The 22,040-nt window shown below is 43.8% G+C and overlaps 1 protein-coding gene across 7 annotated transcripts; it reads left to right on the forward strand.

The window, feature by feature from the left end:
• The first annotated feature begins 1 nt into the window (after position 1).
• Positions 2 to 21,784, forward strand: recql (RecQ helicase-like). 7 transcript variants are annotated; one of them, XR_009792973.1, is made up of 17 exons: positions 218 to 488; positions 880 to 943; positions 1,485 to 1,700; positions 3,090 to 3,269; positions 3,360 to 3,466; positions 4,276 to 4,359; positions 5,729 to 5,927; positions 5,997 to 6,163; positions 7,319 to 7,397; positions 7,472 to 7,620; positions 10,168 to 10,285; positions 12,007 to 12,145; positions 12,224 to 12,315; positions 12,755 to 12,971; positions 15,509 to 15,629; positions 18,608 to 18,762; positions 19,128 to 19,266. XR_009792973.1 is itself a non-coding variant. In XM_061806719.1 (16 exons), exons 2-16 carry the CDS (start codon positions 919 to 921, stop codon positions 19,722 to 19,724), a joined length of 2,490 nt encoding a protein of 829 aa, XP_061662703.1. In that variant the 5' UTR covers positions 2 to 110; positions 880 to 918; the 3' UTR covers positions 19,725 to 21,784. The 7 variants fall into 7 exon arrangements, 6 of the variants coding, with proteins under 6 accessions (XP_061662703.1, XP_061662700.1, XP_061662706.1 ...); XM_061806719.1 differs by lacking the exons at positions 218 to 488; positions 18,608 to 18,762 and adding an exon at positions 2 to 110 and having other exon boundaries at positions 19,128 to 21,784; XM_061806716.1 differs by lacking the exon at positions 18,608 to 18,762 and having other exon boundaries at positions 212 to 488; positions 19,128 to 21,783.
• The last annotated feature ends 256 nt before the right edge of the window (positions 21,785 to 22,040 follow it).

Here is a 22,040-nt window from a genome sequence, read left to right on the forward strand (position 1 = left end):
TCGATGACAACGTCCGGAATAACCTCACGTTGCATTCAAAGAAGCAAAGTAACACTTCCTGCGTGCTTTGAAATTCAACCAAATATGAATGGGCATTTAATTACGATATGGTATTGAAGATTAAATGTATTTTAAGGAATAAAAACATGAATTGTTTTGTATTTCATGATGTTTTAACATGCTTCTTAACGTGTTTCTTGAATGTGCCGCTTCCACCCCCAAATGTGTGTCAGACAAATTTCACGTTACAAATACAATTCATATTAAGAGTACTTTATTTTATTACTATTTTTTAAGAGACACACATTTTACATCTACATTTTATCTCTAGTGTGAAGTGATATTTTCTCTGAAAACGAATGCAACCTCTGATTGGTAACCTGGGAGACAAAAACCCAGGAGAGACGTCCAAAATATGTTTAGTAGAACCATAGTAACCGTGAAGTGTTTTCAGCACCAAGGAAAACGTTCTAAACGGTGTTTGAATGGTCAGTAAAGTATTTAGTTAAGTATTCCTTAACTCGTTTCCACCATTAATCTTCTACTTTTTAGCCTAACTAGTTGCGTTCGATAAGGAGCTTTACTTCTTGTTAACGTGATGGCACCGTAGCTAGCTAGCTAGCTAGCATGTGTACGGTCTCGTGGACTTTGCGTTAGTTAGCATGATTCGATTCAACATGTAGAAAAGTACGTAAAATAATTTTTATTTTTCCACATTTGCATATGGCCTCACCGTGAAGCTCTTTTTTTTGGTATTTGTCTTCATTGATATTCAACCAACGTGATGTTGATTTGCAAGTATTTCAGAAATTATAATCGATTATATGTAAAGAATTAATAATTCCACACTGCTGAAATTTAACGTTCTTCTTTTCGCAGGTATTTTGTTTAATATTTTGACAGATAATTAGTCAAAACATGGACGGCCACGGTCAGGCAAATGGTGAGTCGACTCCAAAGTGTGTTTCTTTGCGTGGTGTTTGAAAATTTGAGGGTGACGAGAGAAATAAGTATTAAATATATTAAATTAAGAATTTTAGCACATGTACAGGCCCCAAACCACGTTGATTATTGTTAACCATGTTTAGTTAACCATAGTTGTCAAACATTTTACCCCAAGTACGACTCAAAAATTACTTGGGTCTTCAAGTACTGCACCAGCACAAAGTACAGTAGCGTAGTAGGCCTAAGTGTTCCCGAAAAAAAAAATAGTGGAAGTTACATTATGTGCTTTGAAGATCAACATAGTGGTTAAATATTGGACAATACAAAACTGTACTTAAATATTACTTTCGCTCAGATTCACAAAAATGCATGCCTTGTAAGTTGCTAAATTAATAAACGATGTATTGAGTCTTTTTTTGGAACTTTTGCGAGGTACTATAAATGTAATGAAGTGAACTTTAAACTTAGTAGGTGTATTTTCTCAAAATACTGTGCTCTATCTCCAAATGATACCACTTTTTTGTCAAATACCGTAACAGACGTCCAGGCCGAGCTGGACTCCGTGGAGGCGGAGCTGGAGCTGGTGGAGCTCCAGATCGAAGACCTCCTCGAAAAGAAAACCCAGCTGACGTCCCGCAAGGATGCGCTGCTGCGCTCACTGGAAGACGCCTGTGATGCCGCGTCGTCGTCAAGTCAGCCTTCTGGAATGGCTTCAGAAATGAGCAAAGAGGAAATGGTGCGCTATGACTGCAAAGGTACCTTCCACATTACTGCGTTTCTTCATTTTAAATATTTTTGGGGGGTTTTGATTGTGTAGTTCAGACTCCTGATGATATACAACCGTTTCAAACCAAAATGTTAGACTGCTTTTGTCGGTCTACTCAATTTTGGACAGGCATGACATTTTGGAACCTCGAGGATCATGATTACATGTGTTGTAAAGAACATGTACTGTAATTTCTCGAAAATAATGCGCAAAAATTATATTACTGCTACATGACCACGTGCGCAATGATTGAAAAAACAATACAAGTACAAATGTGACAAAATATAAATACAGATCATTCCTAATATTCTGAGCATATGGGTGGCGGGAAATTGGTGGTACGCATTGTACATAGGGAGAAGTGTTTTCCAAATTTTTGGGTCAACTTTGGGGGTGCGCATTATACATCAGGACACATTATACTAGAGGAATTACCATAGTTTTTAGTCCAACTTTAAGCAAATGAGGGTATAAATCATCTTCTTTGTTCACTAGTGATACTTTTTACATTTTTTCCACAAAACAAAACAAAACAAACAAAAAAAAAACTATTTACTTTAAGGTACTCCATACTATTGAAGTCAGTTTTTGTCAAATTGAACCAATTGAAAGGAGCTTCTGATGTAGTTCCGGACTTGGCCGCACGGGGGCAGCATAAGACAAACAGTCAGGCAGATATACTGTTCATTGAGGTCTTCCATCCATCCATTTTCTTCGCCACTTATCCTCACAAGGGTCGCAGGAGTGCTGGAGCCTATCCCGGCTGTTAACGGGCAGGAGGCAGGGTGCACCCTGAACTGGTCGCCAGCCAATCGCATGGCACATAGACAACAGTCGCACTCACAATCACACCTAGGTGCAATTTTGAGTGTCCAATTCACGTTGCATGTTTTTGGGATGTGGTGGAAACCGGAGTGCTCGGAGGAAACCCACCTAAGCACGGGGAGAACATGCAAACTCCACATAGGCAGGGCCGGGATAGAACCTTGGACCCCAGAACTTTACAGGTGCGCCACCATGCCAGCCCCATTGAGGAATGGGGGGAGAAACTGCAATTTATTTGAAGGGATTTTAGGGCGACTAAGACTTTAAAACACCCCCCCCCCAAAAAAAAAAAAAAAAAGTACCAAATAATTTTGGTGGGGCTGTAAAATCTTTTTAAGACGTGCCACAGGCCCCCCTAAAATGGTTTTAGCAATGCAATTGGTGATTTGTACTGTTGTATAACAAATGTACATGTTTTGCTGCACCATTTGTTTTCAGTCCTTTGTTTAAAGTTAGAATGGTTATTATTATTATTTTTTTTTGTTAATGCTTGCGTGACAAAGATATTAAACCTGCTCATTCTTACATAGTCTCCAATCTTTCACCTTGTCAGACTTTGCCTGGTCCGAGGACGTGACGCGGCGCCTGAAGGATTCGTTTCACCTTTCCAAGTTCCGACCCCTGCAGCTGAGGGCCATCAATCTGACGCTGTCGGGGAAAGATCTATTTTTGGTGATGCCCACCGGAAGAGGGAAAAGCCTCTGCTATCAGCTACCCGCCATCTGTTCCGAGGGTATGACCGCACCCGAGCGGCGCAGAACGTATCTCAAGTCGCCCGCGATTGACGGAATGCATATCTGCGCGTGTTGTGCGTGCGTGGTAGGTTTTACACTGGTCGTGACTCCGCTTGTATCACTGATGGAGGATCAGCTCATGTACCTCAAGTCCATCAACGTGCCTGCAGTAATGCTCAATGCCTCCAGTGGCAAGGTAATAATAACTTGGGAACATATTTTAATAATGATCATTTTGGGGTGGCACGGTGAGTCAGCTGGAAAGCGTTGGCCTCAAGGTTCTGAGGACCCGGGTTCAATCCCGGCCCCGCCTGTGTGGAGTTTGCATGTTCTCCCCGTGGCTACGTGGGTTTTCTCTGGGTACTCCGGTTTCCTCCCACATCCCAAAAACGTGCAACATTAACTGGACACTCTAAATTGTCCATAGGTGTGATTGTGAGTGCGACTGTCTTGATGTGTCCTGCGATTGGCTGGCAACCAGTTCAGGGTGTACCCCGCCTCCTGCCCGTTGACAGCTGGGACAGGCTCCAGCACTCCCAGGACCCTCGTGAGGATATATGTGTCTCACAAAAAAATGGATTAAGATAATAAAATGTCCAAATTTAACCTATTGTTACCGAAGTTAAAGGAGAAATCCAGTGCTTTGCATGAACGGTGTATCCAGTAGGTCATGTAATATGTACCCTATTTTGACAATGTGACGTTAAATCCTCTCTCAATTAAGTGTTTTGAGAAGATTTTTATCGACAATTACAGATTTTCAGGGATGCTGCCATTTCCGCAAGTCACATGATGCGGATGCGAAGTTTACCGTGCCGTAACAAAGGCTTGATTACACGGGACATCATTTATGCCCAGTGCCGATTTCTCTGATTTATCCTCATCTGATGAAGAAATAGCAATAGCAGTAGCAGTAGCGGTTGATCGGGGAGCGACACCGCAAGCCGGCTTGGGGGTGTCTGTCCCCCGCGTAACACGTGTCACTCACGCCTTTTTCCTCCGCAGCTGCTGCCGCCGCGCTGGGTCCTGGTTAATTCCGTTAACGGACGAGACTCCGGCATGCTGACTAGCGGCACCGCTCACGGCTGTGTATGGAAGTATTCCTCCGTCTTCCCGATCAACCGCTGCTGCTATTTCTTCATCAGACGAGGATAAATCCGAGAAATCGGCGCTGGGCATAAAGTGTGTCCCGTGTAATCGAGCCTTTGTTGCGGCACGGTACACGTCACATCCGCGTACGGAGGTCAAGTGACTCCCGAAAATGGCAGCGCCCCTGAAAATTCGTAATTGTCGATAAAAATCTTCTCAAAACACTTTTAAATGAGAGAGAATTTAAAGATCACATTGTCAAAACAGAGTACATATTACATGACCTATTTGATACACTGTTAATGCAAACCAGTGGATTTCCCCTTTAAGAACGACTGATTTAAACCAATAATAAGCTTCAGGTTCCAGTAAACTAAATATGTAAGACCTGGACTGAAATCACAAGAAAATTGCTGTATGGATAATCAAGTACCGTAATTCCCGGCCTGCAGTGCGCACCGGGTTACAACCCTCACTGAGTACAGTTGTAAAGGAAATATCATTTGGTACATAAATACGCCGCAACTATGTAATAGCTGCAAGTGCCCACATTGAAACACGAGATATTTACAAAGAAAGATGGTACACCGAAAGAGTTTAACGCTAATGTGGTGCTAACGCTAGCGCCGCGCTAACAGGGCCAGTTAAAAAAAAAAAAAAAAAAACATACCGGTAAATATCACTGAGACACGCCAGTAACACAGCAGCAACACGCTAGCACAGCGCTACGCTAGACGAATGAAAATACTGAGTCTGGGGTCTCAGCAATGAGCTGTCCAATCTTTGGAGTTGATCAAGTTGAGATTCTAGAGGAGCAGTGGACCAGTTCTACAACCAAAGAGGAGGTTTGGGGGTCGGCTCAACAACGAAACAGAATTTACAATCCCAGCGCAGAATCGACACAATACTAGGTTTACTGTAATTCCCGGCCTACATAGCGCACCTGGATATAAGCCTCACCCAGTACATTTGTAAAGGAAATACCATTTGGTACATACATACGCCGCAGCTGTGTAAAAGCCACAAGAGTTGAAACACAAGATATTTACAAAGAAAGACGATACACAGAGAGTTTAACGCTAGCACCGCTGCGCTAACGCTAGCGCCATGCTAATACTAATGCTAGCAAAGCGCTAACGCTAGCGCCAGCGCCGCGCTAACAGGGCCGGTTTAAAAAAAAAAAGTATACCGGTAAAAATCACTGAGATGCGGCAGTAACACGCTAGCGCAGCGCTTAACGGGGACGTACCGGTAAAAGTCACTTCCTTGGCACTTATATTCCACCAGTCTCACTCTTACCTTATCCGCTCGAGTCCCTCCTTGCGGCCGTTAGAGGGTTTCCTTGCCTGTTTTTTTCTTGTAATCACAGGAACACGCTAAGACGGTTTTAGCTGGCATGATTGACAAGAACGCCCCATTTAAGCTACTTTACGTGACTCCCGAGAAAATTGCGAAGAGCAAAATGTTCATGTCCCGTCTGGAGAAAGCCAACAACGCGAATCTCCTGAGTCGCATCGCCGTCGACGAGGTGCACTGCTGCAGCCAGTGGGGGCACGACTTCAGACCAGGTAATGACTTCATAATCGCAGATTTTGAAGATTGCAGCTTGTGGTACGCGATTGTATTGCCTTGCGCAGATTATAAACTGTTGGGGATCTTGAAGAGACAGTTTCCCAAGGTCCCGGTGATTGGGCTCACAGCCACAGCGACCAGCAACATCCTCAAGGACTGTGGAAAGATCCTTTGTGTTCAGCAGCCAATCACGCTCACAGCCCCGTTCAACCGAACCAATCTCTATTATGAGGTACGGAACCCTCGACAGTCACACATGTTCACGTGCAAAAACCGCAAACTAAAGCTTTTGTTTCAAAATCATCTGAAGTGAAAAAAGTGTTGTTTATTGAAATATTAAAGAAAAAAAGAAAGGGATTGGAGTAAAATGGATCACAATCATATCTGTAATTTATTGCGCATTGTACATTGTTACAGCATAAAATAGGAAAAAGCGTTTATTTTCTAATCGTATGCCGCCATCTAGAAGTTATGACGAAGTGGTATATTTTGATTTTGTTTTGCCACTGCCACCTAGATCTCATGAAAATGTGTTAACTTTTCATTCCAACGTGCCACCGCCACCGAGAGTTTATGAAAAATGTGTTAGCCACCAATTTCATTCCAATATGATAGGGGTTCATACTGTGTTTATGTACAATTTTGCTCGTACGTTTACATACATACCATATACCATTTTTTTTTTAAACAACTGATGACTGAAAAACAACATTATTTTATTTATGGTTATATTCTGTTTCACGATAATGCTCTTCTGAAATGGTGTTTTGTTGAATTTAAATTCTATTAAAATAAAATTAAATGCATTTTCCGTACCCATTCATGTTTACTTTTGTACACATCTGCTAAATTTTGCCTGGGTAATCAAATATTTGACAAAAACTGTGTGTTGTGGGGGTGCAAATAATACATGGGTGCAATTGGGGAAAATTACGGTACATATGTTTGCCGAGCGGCACGGTAGCTCAGCTGGAAAGCGTTAGCCACACAGTTCTGAGGTCCTGGGTTCGATCCCGGACCCGCCTGTGTGGAGTTTGCGTGTTCTCCCTGTGCCTGCGTGTTAAGGGCCACTATATGGAAACGGTAACAGGTGTGTGGTGACATTATTCACATTTAACATGTGCTTGAATGTGTATACCAATAATACGAGCGTAACGATCATATTTTTTTCAATTTATTTTTACTTCCCCTCTCAAAGATCCAAATGAAAAGATCATTTGAAACGTTCACTGCCATTGGCGGATTTATCAGTCAATTAACCATGTTGACTAGGAGGTGTGCCAGTGAAAGTTTGAAGTTGTACTTTTAGATATTTTTTATTAACTACTGCTAAAAAAAGTCTTACTCCTAATCTCTAAATGAACCACTGAACATCTTTGTCTCTTAGGTCCGTGCTAAAATGTCTGATGATGCAATAATAAATGACATCACCTCACTGATTAAGAACCGATACAAGGACCAGTCAGGTGACAGAGTGAACGAGACTAGTCCTAACTAAAAATGACTGTTTTAAAAATATGTTTTTCCTTTTGTACTACAGGGATCATATATGTGTTCTCTCAGAAGGACGCAGAGACCGTGTCCTTTGAACTCCAAAAGAGGGACATCTTGGCCAGCCCCTACCACGCGAACCTGCCCCCTGACGATAAGTCTCGCACTCATCGCAAGTGGGCTGATGGCAAAATCCAGGTATTCGGGATTCAAGACCTTCTTCCGTCATGTCAGTTTTAACACGAAGCGTAGGGACCGACAAACCCACCCCAGTGGAACCTCTTACGGTGAAGAAAACAAGTATTTGAACACCCTGCTATATTGCAAGTTCTCCCACTTAGAAATCATGGAGGTGTCTGAAATTTTCAACGTAGGTCCATGTCCACTGTGTGTCCTAATGCATTATTTTTTCATGATTTATTTGTGTGATACAGTTGCAAATATGTAGTTGAACACTTGAGAAAACCAATGTTAATATTTGGTAAAGGAGCCTTTGTTTGCAATTACAGAGGTCAAACATTTCCTGTATTGGTTCACCAGGTTTGCACGCACTGCAGGAGGGATTTTGGCCCACTCCTCCACACAGATCTTCTCTAGATCAGACAGGTTTGTGGACTTCGCTGAGAAACACGGAGTTTGAGCTCCCTCCAAAAATTTTATCTTGGGTTTAGATCTGGAGACTGGCTAAGCCACGCCAGAATATGCTTCTTACGGAGCCACTCCTTGGTTTTCCTGGCTGTGTGCTTTGGGTCATTGTCATGTCGAAAGACCTTCAATGCTCTAACTGAGGGAAAGAGCTTGTTCCCCAAAATCTCACAATACATGGCCGCTGTCATCCTCTCCTTAATACAGTGCAGTCGTCCTGTCCCGGGTGCGGAAAAACACCCTCAAAGCATGATGCTACCACCCCATGCTTCACAGTAGGGATGGTGTTCTTGGGATGGAACTCGTCATTCGTCTTCCTCCAAACACAGATTATGACCAAAAAGTTCCATTTGGGTCTTATCTGACCACAAAACGTTCTCCCATGACTCCTCTGTATCATCCAAATGGTCATTGGCAAACTTAAGATGGGCCTTGACATGTTCTGGTTTAAGCCGGGGAAGGAACCTTCCGTGCCATGCGTGATTTCAAACCATGACGTCTTGGTGTATGACCAACAGTGACCTTGGAAAAACGGTGGTCCCAGCTCTTTTCAGGTCATTGACCAAGTCCTGTCGTGTAGTCCTGGGCTGCTTCCTCACCTTTCTAAGGATCATTGAGACCCCACGAGGTGATATCTTGCATGGGGCTCCACTCCCATTGAGATTGACCATCATGTTTATTTTCTTCCATTTTCTAACGATTGCTCCAACAGTGGACCTTTTTTCACCAAGCTGCTTGGCAATTTCTCCGTTGCCCTTTCCAGCCACGTGGAGTTGTACAATTTTGTCTTTGGACAGCTCTTTGGTCTTGGTCTTTGGTCCATGTTACAAGTTTGAGTCTCACTGATTGTATGGAGTGGACAGGTGTCTTTATGCAGCTAATGACCTCACACAGGTGCATCTGATTGAGGATAATACATGGAGTGGAGGTGGACTTTTAAAGGCGGACTAACAGGTCTTTGGGGTCAGAATTCTAGCTGATAGACAGGTGTTCAAATACTTATTTGCAAATTATACATTGTGATTTCTGGATTTTTCTTTTTAGATTCTCTCTCTCAGAGTAGACATGCACCTACGATAAAAATTTCAGACCCTTCCATGATTTCTAAGTGGGAGAACTTGCAATATAGCAGGGTGTTCAAATACTTATTTTCTTCACTGTAAGTCGAAAGACCTCTGGCTTTGACATTCCACAGGCTGCATGCCACATACTGAAATACTGATGTTGTAAAGATGTTCTGTCAATTTTTTTTTTTTTTAACTCATCTTATCTGCAGTGCTGGTCTGACATTTTTTGGAGGGACCGGGGGTACATTTAGTAGTTCTGCAATCTCGAACACTTGGCCGTTGATGTGTTCAAAATAATTAGTGTGTTTAAAAATGTGAGTAGAGCTCAATAGTTTTAATTTCCGTGCACTGGGAAGACTGCACATGATGATCTCTATCATAACAAAGAAAAAAAATGTCATAACCAGAGTGAGGATAAGAGGTGTGGATAATTGCCTTTGTCACAAAATCCTCTATGGTATTAAGGTGAATTGGCTTGATTGCGCCATAAATTAAAATTTTCTTCATTTGGAATCAAGATGCTGCTTGCTAAATCTTACCTCCAAAAATGAATTCAGTCATAAGTGTTTTCTGATTGAATTACCGTGATTGGATTTATTTCATACAGAATTTAAAAAACTCGCTATCCTTCAAAGTGAAAACATCTTTTCAAATTTCAAGTCTTATGTTTCCGTTGATTACATTCACAAGTCTTGGTAAGACTCCATTGATGTAACCCCATGAGCAATTTTTTTTTCAATAATTCTCCACCAATCATCAGCCAGCCCTTCTCTCACCCAGACATGCATCCGGTGCCTTCAGGTATCCCTGGAATTTAGGAACACGCGACACCTCAATGAAATAACAGAACATTCAATTTAACTCCGAACAACTAATGTAAACATCAATCCAGCCCACTCCGTTCCAAGTATTGTTCTTAGTTTTACTGCTGAATATTCTCATAAATAAATTGGATGTTTGTCATTATCCACTGTATAAAGAAGTAACACTGGCAAAACTGCGGGTAAAGCGATTTAAGTCTATTTGTCGATAGGTGGTGGTAGCCACGGTGGCATTTGGAATGGGAATAGACAAGCCTGATGTTCGGTTTGTCATCCATCACACCATCAGCAAGTCAGTGGAAAACTACTACCAGGAGAGTGGACGGGCAGGTACAGTACAGTAATACAAAAGTACAGTGGTACCTCTACTTACAAACCTCTCTAGTAACGAAAAGTTCAGGTTATGAAACACCTCCTCGGAAAAATATGGTCTCTAGTTGAGGAAATTCAGGATAAAAATAGGCGCTGGATTCTCCAAATTCCACCAAACGCACATCCTGTAGCTTGGTGTATGTAGCGTGATTGAGCTGCTCTCCCATTGACTCTTGCCGCAGCATCTTCCTGGCATCCCATTGGCTCGGCGGGACGTCACTCTTTACCCATGATGCACTTCCTGTATCTTGGTTTGTGTGGCGCGATAGAGCTGCTCTCCCATTGGCTATCGTGGTAGCATCTTCCTGGCATCCCATTGGCTAGTAGGGACGTCAATTTTTAACTATGATGTACTTCCTGTATCTTGGTATGTCTGGCGCGATAGAGCTGCTCTCTCATTGGCTATCGCCAGAGGAGCATCTTCCTGGTTTCCCATTGGCTATAAGTGACATTAATCTTTACCCATGATGCACTTCCTGTATCTTGGTTTGAACATGGTGGGATAGAGCTGCTCTCCCACTGGCTATCGCTTTAGCATCTTCCTGGCATCCCATTGGCTAGTAGGGACGTCAATTTTTAACTATGATGTACTTCCTGTATCTTGGTATGTCTGGCGCGATAGAGCTGCTCTCTCATTGGCTATCGCCGCAGCATCTTCCTGGCATCCCATTGGCTCGGAGGGACGTCACTCTTTACCCATGATGCACTTCCTGTATCTTGGTTTGAACGTGGTGGGATACAGCTGCTCTCCCATTGGCTATCACCGCAGCATCTTTTTGGCGTACCATTGGCTAGGAAGGACGTCAATCTTTACCCATGAGCCACTTCCTGTATTTTGGTATGTCTGGCGCGATAGAGCTGCTTTCCCAATGGCTACCGCAATAGCATCTTCCTGGTTTCCCATTGGCTATGAGGGAAGTCAATCTTTACCCATGATGCACTTCCTGCATCTTGGTTTGTGTGGTGCGAGAGAGCTGTCTCCCATTGGCTACTGCCAGAGGAGCATCTTCCTGGTTTCCCATTGGCTATAAGCGACATTAATCTTTACCCATGATGCACTTCCTGTATCTTGGTTTGAACATGGTGGGATAGAGCTGCTCTCCCACTGGCTATCGCTTAAGCATCTTCCTGGCATCCCATTGGCTAGGAGGAACGTTAATCTTTACCCATGATGCACTTCCTGCATCCTGGTTTGTGTGGCCCGAGAGAGCTTCTCTCCTATTGGCTATCACCGTAGCATCTTCCGAGCATCCCATTGGCTATGAGGGATGTCAATCTTTACCCATGACGCTTGTCGATTCCATTATACACTCGACTGTCACCAAAGCACGCTAGCGCTGTCACAAGCTAATGCACATTGGAAAAGTACAACTTTTTTGGGTTTTATGCAAGTTTATTGTTTGTCACGCACCCTTCTCTTTGCATAATCTCCCAACGCCAAATGTAGATGAACATAATTTTTTTGGAGACTTCTTTACATTATTTACCTTGAATGTTTATTTTGGCGGGGACCGCTTGGAACGGATTACACTATTTACATGTAAAATGCGCTTCTACTCAAAAAATTCACGTTACGAAACGACTTCCGGAACGTATGAATTTCACAAGTAGAGGTACCACTGTATATCTAGTGGTGATAATCTACTTTTTACTCACGCGATATTTCTTTGGGTTTCCAGGCCGAGACGATCTTCCGGCCGACTGCATCGTCTACTTCGGCTTTTCCGACATCTTCCGCCTCAGCACGATGGTCGTGATGGAGAATGTCGGTCAACAGAAGCTGAACCAGATGGTGACTTACTGCCAGAGCGTCGACAGGTAAGACCTCCACGGCTTCCTAGTCCCTGACAGACCAGTTTTATCGAGACTCACGTGATCTCTCTTTGCTGCTGACAGGTGTCGCCGTGCACTCTTGGCGCTTTATTTTGACGAAGTGTGGGATGACAAACAGTGCAACCAGATGTGCGACACGTGCCGCAACGGAAAAGGTTTGCGCCTGCGCCATATTAGCATTGAGTCATCGCGTATTATTTTTTTTAATAGCGGGATAATAATGTAGAATCCGGCCCTACAGTAGGATTCCGCCGCGTATCTCCGTAAGATTTGCAACGTCTTCCTGAAATCACATCAAAGCGCTTTATCCTTAGCGGCGGTCTTCTTTAATCTTTTTTTCAAGGGATTCCCCACGTGCTCTTAGTTTGCGAATAAAATTTGCATTAAAAAGACCTGCAGGTGACATCGGTAGAAAAGAAAAAACACATTTTGGGGGTAAGATTAATATATGTACATGAATGTGCAGTTAATGTGCTGTATTATAAATCACAAGAAATCAGCCAACCAATGTGATTAAAGATTTTTTTTAAGTCTTATAACTTCAAACTATATTGCGTGTGTAAACAGTCCTGACCCTGATCCCTCCGTCTTCAGATGTCATCGTCACGGACATCACCCAACACGCCAGGCAGGTGGTTCAGATCTTAGAGCAGGCGGCGTCCATGGACGAAAGGCTGACCCCGCTCAAGCTGGTGGAGGCCTGGATGGGGAGGGGCCCCGCCAAGCACAGGAAGCTCATAGAGACCACCAGACTTTCTCGGCCACAGGCTGAGGATGTGATCGTCCACCTGCTGCTCCAAGGCTACCTCAGGTTGTTTTTTTTTTTTAGATTGCGGATTTGAAATGACTTCCATTTTTAATCATTAATTTCGCGAATACAATTGTAATCAGAGTAGTGTGTTTTCAAATTTTGGGGCGGGGTTTAGTTCTCATCTAACTATAAAGGCAAGGGTGTCAAACTCATTTTTCTCCCGGGCCACGTTGTAGTTTCGTCTTCCCTCAGAAGGCCATTATGACGACTGTAATTTCCGGCCTACGAGCCGCGACTTTTTTCACACGCTTTCGACCCTGCGGTTTATGCGGTGATGCGGCTAATTTGTGGATTTTTTTCTCACGGCTACAAAGGGGCACTCGAACGGAAAGGGTAAGAGTGAGACCGGAATATACAGAAGAAGAAAATAAGTATTTGAACACCTTGCTATATTGCAAGTTCTACCACTTAGAGATCATGGAGGGGTCTGAAATTTTCATTGTAGGTGCAGATCTACTGTGAGAGAGAGAGATCTAAAAAGTAAAATCCAGAAATCACAATGTATGCTTTTTTTGACCATTTATTTGTGTGATAAAGCGGCAAATAAGTATTTGAACACCTGTCTATAAGCTAGAATTCTGACCCTCAAAGACCCGTTAGTCCGCCTTTAAAAGTCCACCTCCGCTCCGTGTATTATCCTGAATCGGATGCACCTGTGTGAGGTCGTTAGCTGCATAAAGACACCTGTCCGCCCCATGCAATCAGTAAGACTCAAACTTGTAACATGGCCAAGACCAAAGAGCTGTCCAAAGACACCAGAGACAAAATTGTACAACTCCACATGCCTGGAAAGGGCAACGGAGAAATTGCCAAGCAGCCTGGTAAAAAAAAAGATCCACTGTTGGAGCAATCGTTAGAAAATGGAAGAAGCTAAACATGACTGTCAATCTCAATCGGAGTGGAGCCCCGTGCAAGATATCACCTTGTGGGGTCTCAATGATCCTTAGAAACGTGAGGAATCAACCCAGGACTACACCACAGGACTTGGTCAATGACCTGAAAAGAGCTGGGACCACCTTTTCCGAAGTGACTGTTGGTAATACACTCGCCCGTCTTAAGTTTTCCAATGACAATTTGGATAATACAGAGGAGTCATGGGAGAAGGTTTTGTGGTCAGGTGAGACCAAAATTGAACTTTTTGGTCATAATTCCACAAACCGTGTTCGGAGGAAGACTAATGATGAGTTGCATCCCGAGAACACCATCAATACTGTGAATCATGGGGGTCGTAGCATCATGCTTCGGGGGTGTTTTACTGGACATAGGACAGGACAACTACACTCTATTAAGGAGAGGTTGACCACGGCCATGTATTATGAGATTTTGGGGAACAACCTCTTTCCCTCAGTCAGAGCATTGAAGATGGGTCGTGGCCGGGTCTTTCAACATGACAATGACCCGAAGCACACAGCCAGGAAAACCGAGGAGTGGTTCCGTAAGAAGCATATCAAGGTTCTGGCGTGGCCAGGCCAGTTTCCAGCCCTAAACCCAAAAGAAAATCTTTGGAGGGAGCGGAAACTCCGTGTTTCTCAGCGACAGTCCAGAAACCTGTCTGATCTAGAGAAGATCTGTGTGGAGGAGTGGGCCAAAATCCCTCCTGCTGTGTGTGGAAACCTGGTGAACAACTACAGGAAACGTTTGACCTCTGTAATTGCAAACAAAGGCTACTGTACTAAATATTAACATTGATTTTCTCAGGTGTTCAAATACTTATTTGCTGCTGTATCACACAAATAAATCGTTAAAAAATCAGACATTGTGATTTCTGGATTTTTCTTTGTAGATGATCTCTCTCACAGTGGACATGCACCTACGATGAAAACTTAAGACCCCTCCATGATTTCTAAGTGGGAGAATTTACAGTATAACATGGTGTTCAAATACTTTTCTTCTTCACTGTATGTGCCGAGGAAGTGACTTTTACTGGCCATGTTTGTGCTGCGCTAGCGTTAGCACTATGCTAGCGTGTTGCTGCTGTATTACGGGCGTGTCTCAGTGATTTTTACTCGTAATTTTTTTTGGTTTTTGTTTTTTTTACCGGCCCAGTCAGTGTCGCGCTAGCGTTTAGCGCCGCACTAGCGTTAAACTGTGTACCGTCTTTCTTTGTAAATATCTCGTGTTTCAATGTTGGTTTCAATGTGGGCACATGCGGCTTTTACACAGCTGCGGCGTATGTATGTACCACATGGTATTTCCTTTACAAATGTACTGGGTGAGGCTTATAACCTTGTGCGCTCTGTCAGCCGTGAATTACCGTACATAGATGAATTATCACTTCATAAAATTACATGGACACAGCAAATTGATAGATAACTTGTTTTGAAATCAGAAAAGGGGGATTGGTTACAAAAAATACTTGCAAGTTCTTACAAGTGAAGACAATTTAGTATTTTCACATGAAACATGAAGTTCGCCGACATGATTTGCTTCCGCGGGCCGCATGAAATGATGCGGTGGGCCAGATCTGGCCCCCGGGCCACGGGTTTGAGACCCACATACTGATGATGTACTTTCCTTATTTTCCGTGTGTTCTCCAGGGAAGATTTCAGTTTCACTCCATACACCACTTACTTTTACCTCATACTTGGCCGCAAAGCTCCCCTGCTGAAGAGCCAAACTCACACGCTGAGCATGAAGATGCACACGACATTTTCATTGGTAAGTTGAAGTCTTAGTATTAAATATACATGTTAATTTTTTTTTTTTTTTTTGCAAATTCAGTCCTAGATACTCACAATATTACTTGATTGAAAACGGAATATGGCAAAACAATAAATGCAAGGTACTTTGGATTATAAAAGTATAGAGCGAATACTCTGTTCTCGAACGTCTCTGTTCTTGAGCAAATCGATTTTCAAATGAAAATTTTGAGATTTTTTTTTTTTTGCTTCTGTTTCCGGACAAAAATCAGTACTCGAATGCCTGCGAAAAAATCCGGAAATAACATGACACGCGCGACCCGACCAGCTGACCCAGGACGCGCTTTGTTCCTGTAAATTCGAACGCACCGCGAAAATATCTGGAAATAACATAACGCACGCGACTCGATCAACTGACCCGCGTGGTGTTATTGTGAATTCGAACGCACCGCGCAAAAACCCGTAAATATCATTACGCTGCGCGCGTATACGCCAACCAGCTGATGCTCAACGCGCGTTGTTATTGTGTGTATGCAGACATGGGAAATATCGATTCAGTTCTCGAACCGCCTTCTGGAACAGATTGTGGTCGAGAACCGAGGTTGTACTGTATGTATGTGTGTGTTTTAATATAAATATGTATATATATTATATATACACACACACACACACACAACCGTCACACTGGCTCGCGATCGACGCAATGAACACCCCCAGTGTAACTGAATTTCCTTTGACATGGCTCGTGACTTTCGACGTAAATGCGCTCGCAGTACGTGAAGCAGCTCTGAACATGCGCTTTCAGCCTAATTTCCGCGCATGGTCAGTACGGTTCACTTGCGTTTCCTGTTTCCGGGTGAATACTAATTGTTTTGGAGCAGGCTTGTTCACGTTTATTAAATAAACACCTAAATTAATGTCAAGACTACACAAAATAAGCGACGTCTTTCAATATGTATTTTTTCTACTCATAACAAATTTTACATGTGTGATTTTTTTTTTTCGTGCTCGACTGTGCAGAATTGCGAGCACATTTCTCACTCGTCAAATATGAGTGACTGCATAACCATGACAAAATGATCTCTAATTTTTGTCGTTTTACCTGACGTAATCAAAATCTTTAAGAGCACCCAAAAATGATGATAATATAGATTTTGTTTACCAACATCGCAGTACAGTAATTACTCATTTCATATCGTGTTAACTACACAAAATCAGTGTATACACTTTATACACTTACTATCAGGCTCTTATTTTCATGCTACTTTTTTTGTGATTATAAGTTTGTGACATTTCGTGGCTTTTTGTGCAATTTCTCTAACCACTATCTTTTTATTTTTCATGTGTATGTATGTCTTTAATCAATGTCACTTAAAAACATATTTTTTTTGCCTAAATCCAGGTAAATCACCATTCCATCCAATGCTACGTTTATGTAGTTTTTGCATGAACAAAATGTGACGTGCATCTTTTCTTTGTTCTTTAACCAGATTAATCGTACATGAGACCGTTCACGTAGATAACTATTAATCACCACGCTCTATGATTTGTTTTCTTGGTTTCATACGGCGCTCTACCAGGGGCTCATAATTATAATACTGAATTTATCAAAATGTGGGCCGCTGTGGCAAGAGATTGCTAAACTGAGCTAAGTTATTAAACAGGATTTGATAATTCTATGTAGCAATGTTTGCTTATAGCACGGGTGTCAAACTCATTTTTGTCACGGGCCACAATGTAGTTCTGGTTTTCCCTCAGAGGGCCGTTACGACAGGGGAAACCATCAAAACTTTTAATTGCCTCATCATATTCATAAAAAGACATTTCAAGGTTATCTTTTATGATATAGGACAGTTTGAAATTTTGGTACAGATTTTGCCAAGAATCATGGTGGTTGATGAAGATGATTTGCCTGTGCGGGCCACATGAAATAATTTGGCAGGCCGGATCTGGCCCCCGAGCCTTGAGTTTGACACCTGTTGCTTACATTTTATTATTTTTTTAATGATTTCTTGAACGCTAACGGTTCAAAAAAAGGTTTAAAAAAAACTAAGATATTTCTTAAGATCACCAGTTCTAAGAATTTTACCAAAGTGCTGAACCCATCCATCCATTTTTCCAAGCAGCTTATCCTCATAAGGCCGTCATCCTCAAATGGAAAGGAAATTGGTAGGTCAGATCAGCCGGCACGGTGGGTCAGCTGGTAAAGCGTTGGCCTCACAAGTTCTGAGGTCCCGGGTTCAATCCCGGACCAGTCTGTGTGGAGTTTGCATGTTCCCCCCGTGCCTGCGTGGGTTTTCCCCGGCCACTCCGGTTTGCTCCCACATCCCAAAAACATGCAACATTGATTGGACACTAAATTGCCCCGAGGTGTGATTGTGAGTGCGACTGTTGTCTTTCTCCATGTGCCCTGCGATTGGCTGGCGACCAGTTCAGGGTGCACACCGCCTCCTGGCCGTTGACAGCTGGGATTGGCTCCAGCACTCCCCGCGCCCCTCGTGAGGATAAGCATCAAAGAAAATGGATGGACGGAGGAGTCATTGTATTCTCAAATCAAGCAGCCACCGATGGTGTAGAGGCACACACGGCTGAGTTTGGTGCGGGCAGGGCGGGACCGATTCGCGCTCGGCGACGGTGTCGATATGTGCCCTGCGACAGACTCAGGTCAGGGTGTATTCTGCCTTTTGGACGAACTTAGCTGGGTTAGCTTCCGCCACTGCCCCTTGCGAGGATAAGTGGCGTTGAAAAAAAGATGGCTGGCAGACCCTCAAATGCCTCAAATGATCCTAAACACTCACTTTTTGACCTTTTGAATCACATCCTACAACCTTTTGACATTTACAATCCGTATGCTCAGTTTAGCAATTCTCCGTATATGCGAGTTACTTTGTTTTCCTTCGGGCTCGTGCTGTTGTCCACCCCCCCCTACCCCCCACTCCCCTGGGGGGGGACTTTAATCCTTCACGGGTGAAATCTGTCGTCGTTAATGGCCAACAGGTAAAAGCGCTGCGGGACCGGGGGAAAGCCAAAGTGGTAGCGGGATCCGATCAGCGTGATGAAGACGCTCCCGTGTTCAAGAAATGCAAGGAAGAACCCACATAGTGCCCCCCCCCCAATCCCCTCAACCCTTCATCCCACCCAGAGGAGACTAAGTACATACAGTCCATTATTCTTTATTTCTTGCTCATCGCATGGGAATCTCCACACACTGGAATGATTCCAATTGAACTAATAAATGACTAATCAGCAGCAAGACCGACACCCCTCCAGGCCCCCAAAGTCATCTTCCTGCTTCAGAATCCCACATGTTAACATCACTAACATTCCACTAATCACAATGGCTCTGCTTGATGGTTTTTGGTTTTCGCTAAATCGGGAATTATTGTGCCCACCGAGCTTTACACCTTGTTGCGTTTTATTTAAAAATCCGACAACATTCGAGTCCCATTTGTGTCTTTTTACTGCTGCCGTAAAATGTTGGGATCAACGATTTCTAAAGCGATTTTCATTGTAACAGGATGTGCCAGCTCCCAGTGAGGAGATCATTGATAAGGTCTTAGACTCTTTTGTAAAGGAAAACCGCTCCCCCCCCGAATCGAAGCAGAAACAATTTAAAGCACGCAAGGACCTGTCGAGAAAACCGAACCCAAACCCGAGCGGCGGGATGGACAGAATTGCCGCCGGAGGGGACAACAAGCGGCATCACGTCGTTGAGGTGAATGTCGAAATTAAGACACCGGCTAAGTCTTGCTCGAAACGGAAGTCCACCACCCCACAAAGAGCAAGGAAGAAACCCCACGCCAGAGCAACCCCGGCAGTCATTCCAACGCCGTTCCCAGTTCCCGACCCGCCGAGTTCTCCGTCCCATTCCTCCTTCATTTCCGAAACTGCGGCCGAGGAGCTGTGCGACCTGCGGGACTACTACAGGAATCAGCTCCGGAGAATAAACCGCATTTCCCACGAGCGTCTGGGGCAGCCCGACGAGTCGGGGATTCTGGCTTGCATCCGGGGACCCTTGAAGTCCCTGCGACTGCCCCGCAGGACAAGCATCGCCCGGTCGGCCCGCAACTTGTGGACTCGTGTCAGCGGTCGGCGGAAGCTGCTCCGGCGGTGACCTTGTCCTCACAAAACAACAAAAGATGCCTTCAGAACTAGCGGTTTGTCGCTATTCCACAGGTATAACACTTTCAGTTCAGGTTTAAATGGACTTTTTTGTTTTTGTTTTTTTTTTGGTGCTTCATCAGTACTTATCATGTCTTTACTCTGTAATTAAGCTTTGCAAATTCACATTTTGATTTTCTTTTGAACCGATCTTCTGTTATATGTTGTAGTAACGGTGCCGAAACTACGTTGAAGTAAGTTGAGGACCTTCATGTCGATAACTGTCTCCACTATCTTCCAAAATCGCGTTGGAAATTTATTTTGCACGTTTCCACTGTTAACACCTTTTGATGCCGTGGAAGCTCTCAGCCCACGACTTGTGCTGTAAGATGTGATGACTAAAAATGTCAGGAAAAGCCGACTGCAGCATCTGAACTTGATTTGGGTTTAATCACAGCCAATTAACATCATGGCAGTTTTAAAAGCAGTGTCACGAACCAACGGTGCGAGGGCGGACCCAAATGCAGGACTCCAAGACGAGGACATGATGTTAGATGTGGTTTTATTTCGAAAGCTGGTCGACACCAAAAATCAGTTCAAAAACAAGGCAGAGGCACAAAACCGCTAGGCTAGGCAGGATCCAAAAAGACATTCAGCAAGGTCCGATGACTATGGGGCAAACTAACAATCTTAACCTGACGGGATTAACCAAAGGGCACAGAATCGCTGTGACGAGGATAGGTCAACACTACACTTACTCTCAGTGGGGGAGAATCCAACTGGCAGTGAACGCAACACACTGACACAAGGCAACAAACTGGCAACGGCAGTGACAAAAATCCAAACTTAAAGCCCAACTGTCATGCCTATAGATATTGTAATGAAAAGTACATATAACATTAATCACTTCAATGTCTATACGAAAGAATAAAGCGCGTCGTCCATGCGCAAAGTTGCGGAAGTCTCATTCGACATTCAAGTGGTAGCCATATTGGCTGCATCTTCTGTCCGTGACGTCACCCCGGACATTCGCCATTGAAAACACGCTGTGGCCCCTACTATGGGAGACGAACACTCCCCTTCTGACACGGAAGTTGTTTTCGAAGAACATCTCGCAACCGAGTGAAGTGACCGGGGCAATATTACCCTATTGTCTCGAGCCATATTTAGATGATATGCGGATCACGGCCAAACCGCCTCCCCGTCCGATCCACCTCCGCGGCGAGAATAAAAACAATGCCCCCCGCGAGCGAGCGACTACGACAATGGCGCGACCAAACCACCTTCTCATCCGATCACCTCTGCGGCGGTGATAACGTTGCCTGGTGCCGTGATGAGGCACCGCGTCCGCGGATCACAGTTTCGGCCAGGGTAGCACTTCAACACATTTTGCACCCCTGATTTACAGATTACGTCCCCCTCTCCAACTACAGCGATGCCTCAGTTCTCGACCACAGTCCGTTCCAGAAAACGGTTCAAAAAGTGAATTGTTTGAAAACCGAATCGATTTTTAGTAGCTGTATACACACCTACCTGTCATTTGGAGCCCACGAAGCTCTCGTCCTCTGCACCCGTGCAATCCATTTTTCAAGACAAAACCGGGTCTCTTGAGAACTTATGAAGGGTAAATCCATCCTCCCGTGTGTTCGAACAATATCCAGCAATGCAACGAGCCGGGATTTGGCTAACACGAAGGAACAACCAGCTACCTTCCCGCAGGTAAAACTAATAGAAACAAACGAGTCCACTTGAGGGTGGTCCTGCCATGTACGTCACTTCCTGCTTCTTCTCGAAAACAAATCCCTCGAGAGGATCTTCATGGCGGGAGTTACAAAAAGTTGAACACGTCAAAATCATTTTTTTTTGCCTTGCTCATGACAAGGGGTGTCAAACTCATTTTTGTCGCCGGCCACAGTTAGTTGCGGTTCCCCTCAGACAGGCATCCAAGTCTTTAATTGCCTCTTCACATTCCCAAAAAAAATCATTTATAACTGCGGGACCTTGAGTTGGGTTTCCGCACGGACTGTTTTTGTTGTTGCTTTTCCGGAGTGGGCATTTCACGGAGTTCCCGCCGTTCTGCGAGTCGTGTTTTGATGTCTGCCAATAAAACAAGTTTTGTTCCTGTGTCCGACACTCCGCCTCCGACTCCTTTTCTCCGGCGCTACAATGGGACTGATCTACGATTGTGTGCATTTTTATTCTTCGTTTAATTTAAGTCTAATTCATACAAACTTCTCATACCTGCAATATGAAGTTCAATATAAAATAAAATTCACGTTTATTTTTTTTGGTTCATTTTCAAGTACTTTTCGCCATCTAGTGGCAGAAA

The sequence above is a fragment of the Syngnathoides biaculeatus genome, chromosome 20 (genome assembly GCF_019802595.1).
Source record: "Syngnathoides biaculeatus isolate LvHL_M chromosome 20, ASM1980259v1, whole genome shotgun sequence".
Classification (NCBI taxonomy): Eukaryota; Metazoa; Chordata; class Actinopteri; order Syngnathiformes; family Syngnathidae; genus Syngnathoides; species Syngnathoides biaculeatus.